Below are 12,345 nucleotides of genomic sequence, written 5' to 3'. Positions count from 1 at the left end.
ATCCAAGGAAAACCACACACATGCAATTCAATTCCCACCCCACCCCTTCACTGCTTTTTTCCCTCCTCCATAAGAACATAAGACAATCAAAGGTGAGTTTGGCATGGGCTTGCCCACAGAACACCTAAAGGAGTTGCTAAGTTTGACAGTGAGGCTTAGTGTGGGGACCTTACCAGGTCCCTGGGGACACCGGTAGCAGGATAGACAGCCAAAGGAAAAGCACGGTCAAGACTATCTTTCTAGAGCTTCCAGCCTGCCTCACATGCATGAATACTGCGAATGTAAATCACATAGTAACAGGAACAAGAAGAAAAAAAAATCAAATGGGGAAACATAGGTTATACAAAAGGGAAAAGCTGTAACTCTTACCTGGGCCAAAGAGAAAATGTATAGCCCCCAATGAGGCAACCAGAGCACAAGAAAAGCTGTCAGGACGCTCTTGAGGATGACTGACAGGCTCTCAGCAATCACCTGCAAAAACGCGATAAAGGGTGCACTTTACATTATTAGAAACTAAAGATGCACAGGAATGATGAATAGAAACCTAGGATAGTAGTTACCCTGGCAGCAGGAGTGGGACACAGGGTTAGAACATAGCAATGATAATGTTCTAGGTGAGCTGGGTGATAAGTTCACAGATCTTCAGTATACTATCATCCTTTAAGATTTAGACATACCCTATATACTCTTTTGTACGTATCAAATTATATATTTTGAAAGATGAAAGGTTAATATCAGTACACAATTAAACACAGAATTACTAGGGGCACCTGGGTGGCTCAGTCAGTTAAGCATCTGCCTTTGGCTCAGGTCATGATCCTGAGGTCCTGGGATCGGGCTCCCTGTGTCAGGCTCCTTGCTCAGTGGGGAATCTGCCTCTGCCCCTCCTGCTGCTTGTGCTCTCTCTCTCAAATAAATAAAATCTTAAAAAAATAAAATAAAATTACTAGAAAAATCTGAAAAACCTTTACAGTCCTCTTAAATTCTTATTTAAACTAAGAACTTCCCTATTGGTAAACCTATTTTGCATTAATAATACAGCAGAGGTAAACTTAAGCCCAGCCCATCTGCCAAATTTCAAGGGGATGAACTAAACTCATCATATTGCCTTTTTCCAAATTTCCTTTTAGATGGAAATCTGAAAAAAATCATTCTCTCCTAGAAAACATTTTTAAGAAACCACCCTTTCCCTTATTCTTCACATTTCCCATTAAAGCAGAAAGCATACTGACCTTGAGTTTGACAAACATCTGTGTTTGTGCCAAGACCCATAAGGGCTCTCCCAGAAGTTCTACCACGGCCGAAAGGCCAAACACCACTACTCCAGTTCCATAGTGGGGGACGACATTAGGATCAGGCACTTCGAGCAAGTGTAACCACACCCAGCCAAGGAGCAAGGACCAAAACACACCCAGGGGGACTCTGGAAAAGGGGAAAAATGTCTTTTAATATGTTAAATATAAAAATAAAAATAAATTAAAATAGTAGCGCTGAACAAAAAGGAAATATAGTCATAAAAATAGCTAGCACTACTAAGTGTAATAGTCATAAAATAGCTATAAAAAATAGTCATAAAAATAGCTAGCACTAGTAATAGCTAGCACTAGCATTAGTGCCTTAGTAAAGGCACTTCCTACATGCCAGGAACTCGGATGCACCCCCTTTATCCCATGGACACCTCACAAAGATCCCTTCATTATCCTCATTTAAGTAATGAGGGAACTAAGACTGATGACAAGCACTGGGTAATTTGGCCAAGGTCATGGGCAGTTAGTCAAGGGCAGAAGCAGGACCCAATCTCCATCTAATGCCAAAACCTACACTCCTATCCACTGTGTTATGTTGACAAGATAAGCAAAATTCCCAGAAAGTACGCGCCTGTTGTTTGCACCTCAAATGACTAAAGTCAGTATCCAGTTGGCTCTTACATTCAAATAAGCAGCAGTCCATTGCACAGTGTCCCTTCGCATGTGCACCACAGAGCACTTAAATATGACTGAGTAGTTAACTGTCATTGCTCTAATAAAATGAACACCTACCAGCCTTACAACAGTCATTTCCACGAGGCAAGAAGGAGTTACGTAAGGCAGCACCGAGAAACAACCTCAAGGACCAGCCCTCCCTGCAGGGATCTAACTGCAAAAAGCCATTACAAGTTTTAGCTGATGTACTTGGCCTTCAAGAATATTCTAAAAGGCTCAGAACTGAAATCCACCTAACAAAATTGAAAAAAGATATAATGAAAGCCCTAAAAGGCTTTCAAAAAATCCTAAGTGGTTGTTAAAAGCCCAGAAAAGATTACAGAGGGAAAGATAAGGAATAAAGATGGCACAGGCCCAGTGGGGCCCAGAATGGGCATCAGGAACAGCAGAAACCATGTCCCAAGAGGGTAGAAACAGGACTAGAAACCAGGCCCCAAAACCCCCCACCCAGAGCCTCCTCCCGGCTCCTGGCCATCCACAGAGAAAACAGCCAACAAACTCCTTCCACATGGACGCTCTCTCCTTCCTGTCCCATGCTCAGTCTCCAGAAACCACTCCCCAAACCCCCACCCCCCAATTAACTGAAGCTGGAAACCACTCAGCTTTGGGCAAGTGTTGCTGTTTAGCCTAGAAGACTTGCTTTCACACTGTCTCCTGCCAAAGCACAACTCACGTTAGCCACAAGAGGTTGAAGGTCTGGCTCCAGTCTCGCTGGGCGCCCCCACTCAGACACGCTCTGCGGAAGGCCTCTCTGGCCAGGAAGATGGTGGTCGAGTAAAGCAGTGTCAGCCTGTAAAGCAAAAGCAGAAATCAATAATGACTCTAGTTTTTTTCCCCACAGAGAGAATTACTGAGATTTTGCCAGGGACAGGAAGACGTAGTCTTCTGAAGGGAGGTGAGTTCTTACAGGGCCTCGTACTTATCTGATCCACTGGAACTAAGAGTTACTAAACAGGGGACACCTGAGTGTGTGCCTACAGAGGCATTATGCTGGGATAAACACTGCCACAGTAGCCCCCAAAACCTAATGTTTCACAGCTATAGGCAGAGGTACGGCTCTGACCATATGGAGGAGAAAAGGACAAGATATGACCATACACAACAAAGAAACCTCTTGGTCACCCTGAGACTGGTGACCCATCAATTCTTAGAAGCTGAGGCTCTACTGGGTGGAAGCTCTGGCCAAAAGCATCTCAGGACAGGCAAGACTTGTTACAGAGGTCATTGCAGCCCAGATCAGCAAGGGTTGTCTGCATACTTCCTGGATAGGCAGTACCTAGGTAGACTCTCCTGCACCTATGTGAGAGGTAGCTGAGATTTTCCCTCATCAATAGACGTGGCTGATGAAGCCACGTGAGGACAGCCCAGGGCTAAGGTCTCTCTGAGGCTGTCCAAGGATCATGCTGCTACCCAGTGCTTCTGTCCACCATCGCCAATGAGCAGATCAAATCATATGTTAAGTAATAAGGGGCAGGCCAGACAATGGTTGTCAAAGCAGAGACCTGCTAATCTAGGGGAGACAGGATGATAAGAAGCCCAAACTGCTTTCAAATCTGAGAACCTAAAAGATTTGGTCCTCTTCCTTCCTGCTTTTTAATTTTTAAAAATATTTTATTTATTTATTTGAGAGTGAGAAAGTGCATGTGCACAAAACAGCATAAGCAGTAAGGAGAGGTACAGGGAGAAGAAGCAAGCTCCCTACCCAGCAGGGAGCTCAATGCAGGGCTCCATCCCAGGACCCTAGGATCATGACCTGAGCCACAGACCTGAGCCATGACCTGAGCTAACTAACTGAGCCACCCAGGTGCCCTAAATATTTTATTTTTAAGTAATCTGTACACCCAATGTAGGACTCAAACTCACAACCCTGAGATCAAGAGTCACACACTCCACCCACTGAACCAGCCAGGCACCCCTCTTCCTGCTTTTAAAACAGTATTTCTCAAAGTATGGCCTCTACTTTAAAATCATCTAAGGAGCTTGTCAAAATACTGATTCCTGGGCTCCTCCTCAGTCCTACCTAGTGCAAAACTTCTCAGATGATTCCTTTGCCGGTCACAATTTGAGAATCTCCTCCAAACTCTGAGAATAGAGCCCAGAGCATATGTCTGGTGGGTATCTGATGTGAAATGCTGTCTAGAACACACTGTCTTGTTTATCAGGACATGAAGGTACACCTGAGAAGCTGAGCTATTCTGAGCACTCACATCACTTCATATACTTTTGTGTCATTTGTGAATACAGAGTATGTGTGGGTGCCTTTGAACAGAAAGGAGAGGAGAAGAAACAAAATGGAGTCTAAAAGACAAAGCAAGGCAGCTTTCTAAGAGTCTCCAAGGGACTCATGACAAGAACTCAAGCTCTCACCCTAACTACCATTTTCCAATTATAAAAATTCACTGAGGAGGGAAGGCAGGCTGCTCCAGCCCTGCAATTACACAGCACATCCTCACGAACTGCAGAATTCCTGCTTCCTTTGCTGTCAGCAGGACAAGAACACAGGATTATACCTGAGATAGAGTTTGCAGAGAATTACTCCCACTCCTCTCTTGGGTTCTAAGAGCAGGCAAACCGGAACAGCTGGCAGAGAAATGTGTGTTTGGAGGCCACTAATGGAAAACACTTCATGGGGCCATTAAAAGCAACATCGCCTGCTCATTCCCCCACCCCGGTGTGCTCTTCCTCAGCCTACTGCTAAAACACTCTGCTTCTGGTAAAAGTCCATGCTTGTAAAATCTGAGGGTGGCACACAGGTACCCTGACTAGGGACATGAGTTGTAGACAATACCAGGATACAACCCTTCTTACCTTACATTCACTATGCCAACGATCTCCTTTGACAGGAAGCGAAGGATAAATGCATTCAAGACAAAAGTGATCAGACGAAACAACACCTACAGAAAAAGAGGAAAAATACATGAGAATAAATTATGTTGGGAATATTTATTTGTGAAATGAAAATATGTGGCTGTTCTTCCTAATAATGTACTGACATACAGCAGCTTTGCCAGAGAGACCCTCTCAAAAATGCGCCACCTGAGTTTCTTCTGAAGTTGAGTTCCTTGCAGTCCCCTGGCACTCCTGTGCTATGGTCAAAGAACCCACAAAGGCACTTAGAAGTCTCTCTAATTTATGAATAAGAGGAAGACTCTAACATTCAGTAAATTTCTTCAGGTTCAAAGTTAGGCACTCCAGGAGACACAGAATTCTAGTTAGTGTTCCACATTGGCCCACTCTCCAGCCTGTTTAGAAATAGTACAAGTGGGAGCCTGCAGCATATGGCAAAATCTCTAGGCATCACATGGTCTAATTCCTCTTTCTTCTCTGCCTAGTAATATCTGGAGATTCTGATAATGACATTTAATCTCTTTGAACTTGTCTTCTTAATTAGAAAAGAAAAAAAAAAGGGGGGGGGGCTGTATTTATTTACTGAATATTTGCCACTTTCCCGAGAGGAGTTGAAGTATCCTTTTCTTTTTTTTGAGTACAAGGGTGTCTTCCTGGCTCAGTCAGTAGAGCATGTGACTCTTGATCTTGGGGTTATGAGTTTGAGCTCCAAGTAATATAGAGATTACTTAAAAATAAAATCTTAAAAAAAATGACTACTGTTAACATATAATGAAGTACCTTTTAAATGATAACTGCAAATAATAAGATAATACAAAATGGGGAAAGGGAGACAGTCTAGCTAGCTATTGCCATTTGAAGGGGATATATCCCAGGATTTCAAACAATTCAAGAAAACCACCTGACCAAAGAATTTCTCCATGAGACAGAGAACAACAGGGTGCTAAGTGGGGATGCTAAATGGAGATGTTGATCAGATGCAAACCTCAGCACCCCCCCGCCCCCCCCCCCCCGCATCCAGGAAGCATGGCAGGTGTAACTCAAGTGTGCTTCACAGCAAATGACAAATCACTCTCAGTTACCTGTGAACAGCTTCAGTTTGGTTTTTTTGTGCTTTGTGGGTTTTTGTTTTTTTTTTGAGAGAGAGAGAGAGAATATGTGTGCAGAGGGAGACGGACAGAGAGAATCTTAAAATCTTAAGCAGGTTCCATACCCAGCGTGGACCCAGATACATGGCTTGATCTCATGACCCTGACATCATGACCTGAGCCAAAATCAAAAAGGTGGACGTTTGACTGAGCCACCCAGATGCCCCTGAACTGCTGAAATTTGAAAGATTCAATCAAAATATGCCAATGGGCCATGATGGTTTGAAAATCTCTGGGGAAAGGTATGATAAAAAAGGGAGAGTGCAGTTTCACATTGCCAGTGTCTATAACACATAAGTGTCACAGAGCAACAAGGTCTTCAAAGCCAATCTTAAGCTTTATGCAATCAAAGGTAGCCATTGAGAATCTGATGAAAGCTCTGTAGCTCTCCTTGGAAACATGCAGATATGTATATACCAAACTTTTTACTCAATCTTAGATGTCTGAAGCCAATTCATGGAGCCCTGAATGGAAAAAGTGCTCAGTTGATAATCTCAAATCACCCATCATCTCCTAACTCTTATGAGCTTCAATTCCCTTCTGTCAAATGAGGCTACCTATCTCATAGGGTTGATAACAAGGATCAAACAAGATTATGGAGGTGAAAGTATTTTTGAAAAATACATACAAATGAAAGGCATTAATACTTTCACTATGGCCAGCTCAGAATTAAGACAGAGAATAAGCTCTCAAATTCTTGCAGAATAGAATGTAATTGCAAACCGACCTCAAGTGTTTGCAGCATACAAGATTAAACATATACCAATTAAAATACTCAGGAAACCTAAAGTTTTTTTTAAACAATGCACACATATTTATGCTAACTTAAAAGCCAAAGTTCTCATTGTCTAAGAAAATGTTTCAGGCTATTTCCCTATCTCCTAATTGGCTTGATGAAAGGGTTGAGTTAATGAAGCTGAGGTTGTTCATGCCTCAATGAAGGTTGAGGTTTGCTCCACAGTGGCCCTTACTAGCAACATAGTCTTCATTTAACTTTGTAAAGGACTTTACCATTTTTTTATATTAAAAATGAGGGATTTGGGATGCCTGGACGGCTCATTTGTTGAGCATCTACTTTCAGCTCAGGTTGTGATCCTGGGGTCCTGGGATCAAGTCCCGCCTCAGGCTCCCAGTAAGGAGCCTGCTTCTCCCTCAGCCTATGTCTCTGCCTCTCTCTCTGTCTCTCATGAATAAATAAAGTTTTTTTTAAATAAAAGATTTATTACACACATTGTATATATATTGTGGGTTTAAAAAAAAAAAAAACATTTTTAGGGGCAGCCCAGGTGGCTCAGCAGTTTAGTGCCGCCTTCAGCCCAGGGCCTGATCCTGGAGACCTGGGATCAAGTCCCACGTCAGGCTCCCTGCATAGAGCCTGCTTCTCCCTCTGCCTGTGTCTCTGCCTCTCATTAATAAATAAATAAAATATTTAAAAAAATTTTTTTTAGTTAACATACAGTGCAATATTGATCCTTGGAGTAGAATCCAGTGATTCCTCTCTTACACACAACACCCAGTTGTCATCACAAGTGCCCTCTTTCATTATCCATTGCCCATCTAGCCCATCCTCCATCTAATTCCCTCAAGGACTTTACAGTTTAATATAAAGCATTTTCACATCTGTTAATTATTTGACCCTTAAAAGCAACTGGGTAAATGCACAGGAAGCAAGTTAAGACTCAGAACAAAGTGACTGGCTCAGTGTCACACAACAATCATATGACACAGCTTGACTTCACAGGTAGGCCACTTTTTTTTTTTTTTTTTTTTTACAGGTAGGCCACTTGACTCCTGGTCCGTTGTATTTTCTGTGACTTGCTTTTTTTTTTTTTTTATGAAGCCAATCTGGGTGGTAAGGTATCATCAAAGCCTAAACAATTAGTGTTGTGGATAAAGCACTAAACTCAGTTATTTATGCTGTGGAACAGAAGGAAAACAATTTGGTAAATTCAGGGTTCACCTACTTCACAGTTAGATGAATGTTTATCAAACACTTATCTTGTGCAAGGAGCTCTTCTACATGTTTTATGTGATTGTTTCCTTTCATCCCTATAATGGCCATTTAAAAAATCCTGATTACCATAATAAAAATACTTAGTGTTTACTAAGTACTTATAATGAGCCAGGCACTTACAGTCATGTCATCTAATCTTGCTAATGACCCTATGAGGTTGCTTTATTGTTCTCATTTAAGATGAGGAAAACTGATGCTCAAAGCAAAGCAATTTTTCACAAGGCCGGAGAACTGCCAAGTGACAAGGACTAAACTTGAGCTCAAAGGTAGCTGGTTCTCTCTCCTAATACGCAAGAGAAATGTTGCCTCTAAAATAAGGGAGAGGGGATCCCTGAGTGGCTCAGCAGTTTAGTGTCTGCCTTCGGCCCAGGACGTGATCCTGGAGTCCCAGAATTGAGTCCCACATCAGGCTCCCTGTGTGGAGCCTGCTTCTCCCTCTGCCTGTGTCTCTGCCTCTCTGTCTTTCATGAATAAATAAATAAAATCTTTATTAAAAAAAATAAAGGGAGGGATCCCTGGGTGGCGCAGTGGTTTGGTGCCTGCCTTTGGCCCAGGGTGTGATCCTGGAGACCCGGGATCGAATCCCACATCGGGCTCCCTCTGCCTGTGTCTCTGCCTCTCTCTCTCTCTCTCTCTCTCTCTCTCTGTGACTATCATAAATAAATAAAAATTAAAAAATTTAAAAAAATAAAAAAATAAATAAAGGGAGAGGGTGGATGCCAGACTCTTCTGAGGAAAGGCTGCATGGCTCAAGAGCGCACCACTGAAAAATTGAGCCACTTAGAATGACCAGCTCTGAGGGTTAAATTTTTTTTTTTAATTTTTTTTTAATTTATTTATGATAGTCACAGAGAGAGAGAGAGAGAGGCAGAGACACAGGCAGAGAGAGAAGCAGGCTCCATGCACCGGGAGCCCGACGTGGGATTCGATCCCGGGTCTCCAGGATCGCGCCCTGGGCCAAAGGCAGGCGCCAAACCGCTGCGCCACCCAGGGATCCCTGCTCTGAGGGTTAAAAGAATCTTTAGATACCATTTGGACCAACTGGCATGTGTCTTTTCTGATAATGAAAATTAGGGCCAAGAAGGGGAAGTGACTTATCCAAGGTCACATAGCCAGAAGGAAAATGCAGCCAACATTTACTAAGCGCATACTAAGAGTCAGGTTACGGCATTAAGTGCAATTACCTGGATGACTCCAGTCAAGCCTCACAGCAACCTTATGAGCTAGGTACTATCATTACCCCAATTTTCCCGATGAGGGGCTGAGGCTTAGAAGTTCTCTGTCCTGGGTCATGCAGCAGGCGCAGGGCAGAACCGGGACTCCTAAGCCCAAGCATCTTTTTCTTAGCTCTGCCATACTGTCTCTCTGAACTCAGCGGGGATCAGAGCGTTTGAAGAAGGTGTTCTGAGGGTCAGCGATGTGATATGCAGAGAGTGAACCCCTTGCCTTAAAAACATTCGATGCCACCGCACCAAAGGGACCCCTGCCACCCGGCCTGCCTCCTACAACCCCATGGGAGATAAAACGAACGCTCAGAACGAAGGTGCCTTGTTTGCAGTCTCCCAGCCGGGGCTCTAACTCCAGGCCCGGGCGCCCCTTCTCCGCCGCCACCGCCTCCTGCCCAACCCTTCTGTGGCGGGGTCCACGCCTGGGACTGGGTGTTCCCCGGGGTGGGGGGTGGGGGGCGCGCTCTCAAGGGCCCCAGGGCCGCCTCCCCGCGCATCCCGGCTTCGGCTCGGGCTGGGGCCGGCCGGCCAGAGAGTACCTGCAGGAGCAGACCAGAGGAGGCCAGGCGGGCCGCCTGACCCAGCACCTCCTGGCTCCCCATAGCCCGGGCGCCCGGGCTCAGTCCCCCGGAAATGCCGCCACCAACCCGCCTCGTCGCTCGGAGATAGGCGTCACGGAGCGGCCCGCTCTCTGATTGGCGGCTTGGGGGCGGCGGAGGCGGAGCACGGGAAGTTCCGGTCCTTTACGCGGCCGGCTTGAGTGACGTCAGAGGGTCTGCGCCTCGTCGTTCGTGTTGAGCCTGTGAGCGCTCAGCGCTTACCCCTCCCGGTCCCAAGTAAATGAAGAGAAGCTGTTAAAGGTAGCCGGACTTCCTCCCCCGAGGCCTCGGACGAGCGACCAAGGAACACTGACTTCTCCCGCCTTGTTCCCGAGGTCCTTGCCTTGTGGGCCCGCCGAGTTGCGCCACAGGCGCCCGAACCAGGCACAGGTACCGTCAGCATCCTTACTGAAAGGACCAAGGAAGGCCTGGAAGTTAGGCCGTCGTTTTCGCGCGTGTGGTGTTGTGTACCCCTTCCCAAAGAGCTGAGCACTGGGCCCCGCCGCCAGACGAGTAAGATGAGACGTGGAGATGTCACTTACTCAGATCTGCACCACCTGTGCCCGACTGAGCCGACCGCGGGCTTCAGATCCTTAAACTCGCCGCGCTTTGCCTACTCGCCGCCAGGGTTGAGGGCAGAGCCGAGGAACGGTCGGGAAGCGCCTTGTAAAACGTGAAGCACCCAACGCCCGGCACCAGCCACCGTGTAGTTGTTCTTACTGCTTGCTGTGCAGTCGTAGGAAGCCCCCTTGCCCAGTCTCTTTTAGGCCTTCCCGTGATTTGACGCCAGCCTACCTTCTGAACCACCTGACACACCACCACTGCCCTTTCCCAGCACGCCCCAGGCCTAGCTATTCGGAGCCCTTACCATTCCTCAAACAGGCCCTATCTCCTTGGCTCCTGTTCCTGTTGCCCTCTGCCCCAAAGTGCCTTCCCCGATGGCATCCCTCCACACCAACCACTTTCCCGAGTACCACAGTCAGCATCTGCTATGCACTGAATGTTAGCATCCTCCCCAAAGTCATATTGAAGCCCCCTGATCCCCAACGTGATGGTATTACAGGGGCAGGGATGGGGGTGGTGCGGGCTTTGGAAGGTAATTAGGTCATGAGCATGGTATCTTCATGAATGAGGTTAGTGCCCTTATAAGAAGAGACAAGAGAGAGGAATGCTCTCACTCTCTCCTCCCGCCATGCAAGGATGCACTAAGAAGGCGGCCATCTACAAACCAGCCAGCACTGTATCTTGGACTTTGTAGCTTCCAGAACTGCAATCAATGAATTCCTCTGGTTTAAGCCGCCTAGTGCTTGGTAAATACTTACAGCAACCTAACCACCTGGAAAGCACTTTATGTTTATAGCTTCTAGCGCAGTCTGCTTTGCAGTGAAGAGGCTAGAGTATGTGTCTCTGTCTAAACAGCTCATGGGCTCCAAGAAGGCAAGAGTGAAGCCCTCCTGGCTTTGCCTCCTGCAGCAGTGCTGGAGAAGGCTCCCGGGAGTTCCATAAATGCCGCCTGCCCTGTTACGGCTGCTATTGCTCCTAGAAACAGACTACAGGGGTCAAGGCCTATGTCCTCTCCTTCCCCACTCCATCTTGCCAATAATCAAACTGTGTCTGATGGTAGAGGTTCAGAATGTGTTTGACTCTGAGACAGACCTGGCCCTGAATCCTCAGTCTGCTATTCACTAACCTGGGGGAACTCAGTATGCCCATATATTAAATAGGTGATATTATCTATCATCTATCTATCTATCTATCATCTATCTATCTATTCTGTGAGGGTAATCGTAAGGATGAAAGCAGACAAAAGTCTGGCCTTTCAGGAACCTGAAATCTAATGGAAGGAAGACTAACTGAAACAGTCCTAATAATAAAATTTCACATAGTGATAAGTGCAATGAAAAAATGAAACTAGACAAAAAGAGGCTTTTAGAGGGGGAGGGGGCATGTTCTGGAAGGCAGAGTAAATCAGGCACCCACCTGGGAGAGGAATGTACCCAGAGAGGAGGGCAAAGTGCTAGAGGCTCGGCCTAATGTATTTGGCCTAATGGCTGAGATGCCCAAGGGCTTGACCTGGGCAGCTTGCCCATCGCCATGGACCTTGGGCTGGCAGGCAAGGTAGGCTTGCACTCCCTTTATCCCCAGCCAAGTAGCCTCCTCCTCCATGACTCGTCCCTGAAGCAGAACCAACCAAGAGCTCTTCATGTCCACATACTCTTAACCCTGGGCATCCTGGTGGGCTGGTCTAGGAGGGACAAGGAGATCGTTTTGCTGGAAGCAAAGAAGCCAAAAGGGAAATGTCCAAGCTAAGTCCAAAGAGCAAAGCCTCACGGGACTCCAGGACACAAACTCTGAGGGGTTCCTGGGTACAGAGTCGGGGGCTTTTTTCTCTCATTCTGAAAGTTAGGACTTAGTAAGGAGAAATTGAACATGTACTTTGTGCTCAGAGCCATCCTGAGTGCTGGGGTGGGTAGGGGGAGGAACGGTGCTGGGGTTCAATGAGCACTGACCACGGACTCCATGTCAGGC

At 46.1% G+C, this 12,345-nt stretch overlaps 1 protein-coding gene across 2 annotated transcripts in view; it reads right to left on the bottom strand.

Moving 5' to 3' along the window:
* Positions 1 to 10,609, bottom strand: part of RFT1 (RFT1 glycolipid translocator homolog) — a 44,145-nt gene extending 33,536 nt beyond the window's left edge. The window contains exons 1-5 of one of the 2 annotated variants that reach the window (XM_025986403.2): positions 9,757 to 10,609; positions 4,791 to 4,876; positions 2,656 to 2,772; positions 1,233 to 1,422; positions 370 to 471 (exon numbers count right to left, since the gene is read on the bottom strand). In XM_025986403.2, coding sequence (XP_025842188.1) covers positions 370 to 471; positions 1,233 to 1,422; positions 2,656 to 2,772; positions 4,791 to 4,876; positions 9,757 to 9,819 — 558 coding nt within the window. In that variant the 5' untranslated portion in view covers positions 9,820 to 10,609. The remainder of the gene's footprint in view (positions 1 to 369; positions 472 to 1,232; positions 1,423 to 2,655; positions 2,773 to 4,790; positions 4,877 to 9,756) is intronic. The other variant, XM_072720777.1, reaches the window with a different exon arrangement.
* Positions 10,610 to 12,345: the final 1,736 nt, after the last annotated feature.

This window comes from Vulpes vulpes, chromosome 9 (assembly GCF_048418805.1).
Source record: "Vulpes vulpes isolate BD-2025 chromosome 9, VulVul3, whole genome shotgun sequence".
Classification (NCBI taxonomy): Eukaryota; Metazoa; Chordata; class Mammalia; order Carnivora; family Canidae; genus Vulpes; species Vulpes vulpes.
The sequence above is the reverse complement of the archived record's forward strand: the minus strand, read 5'-3'. Positions and strand labels throughout refer to the sequence as shown.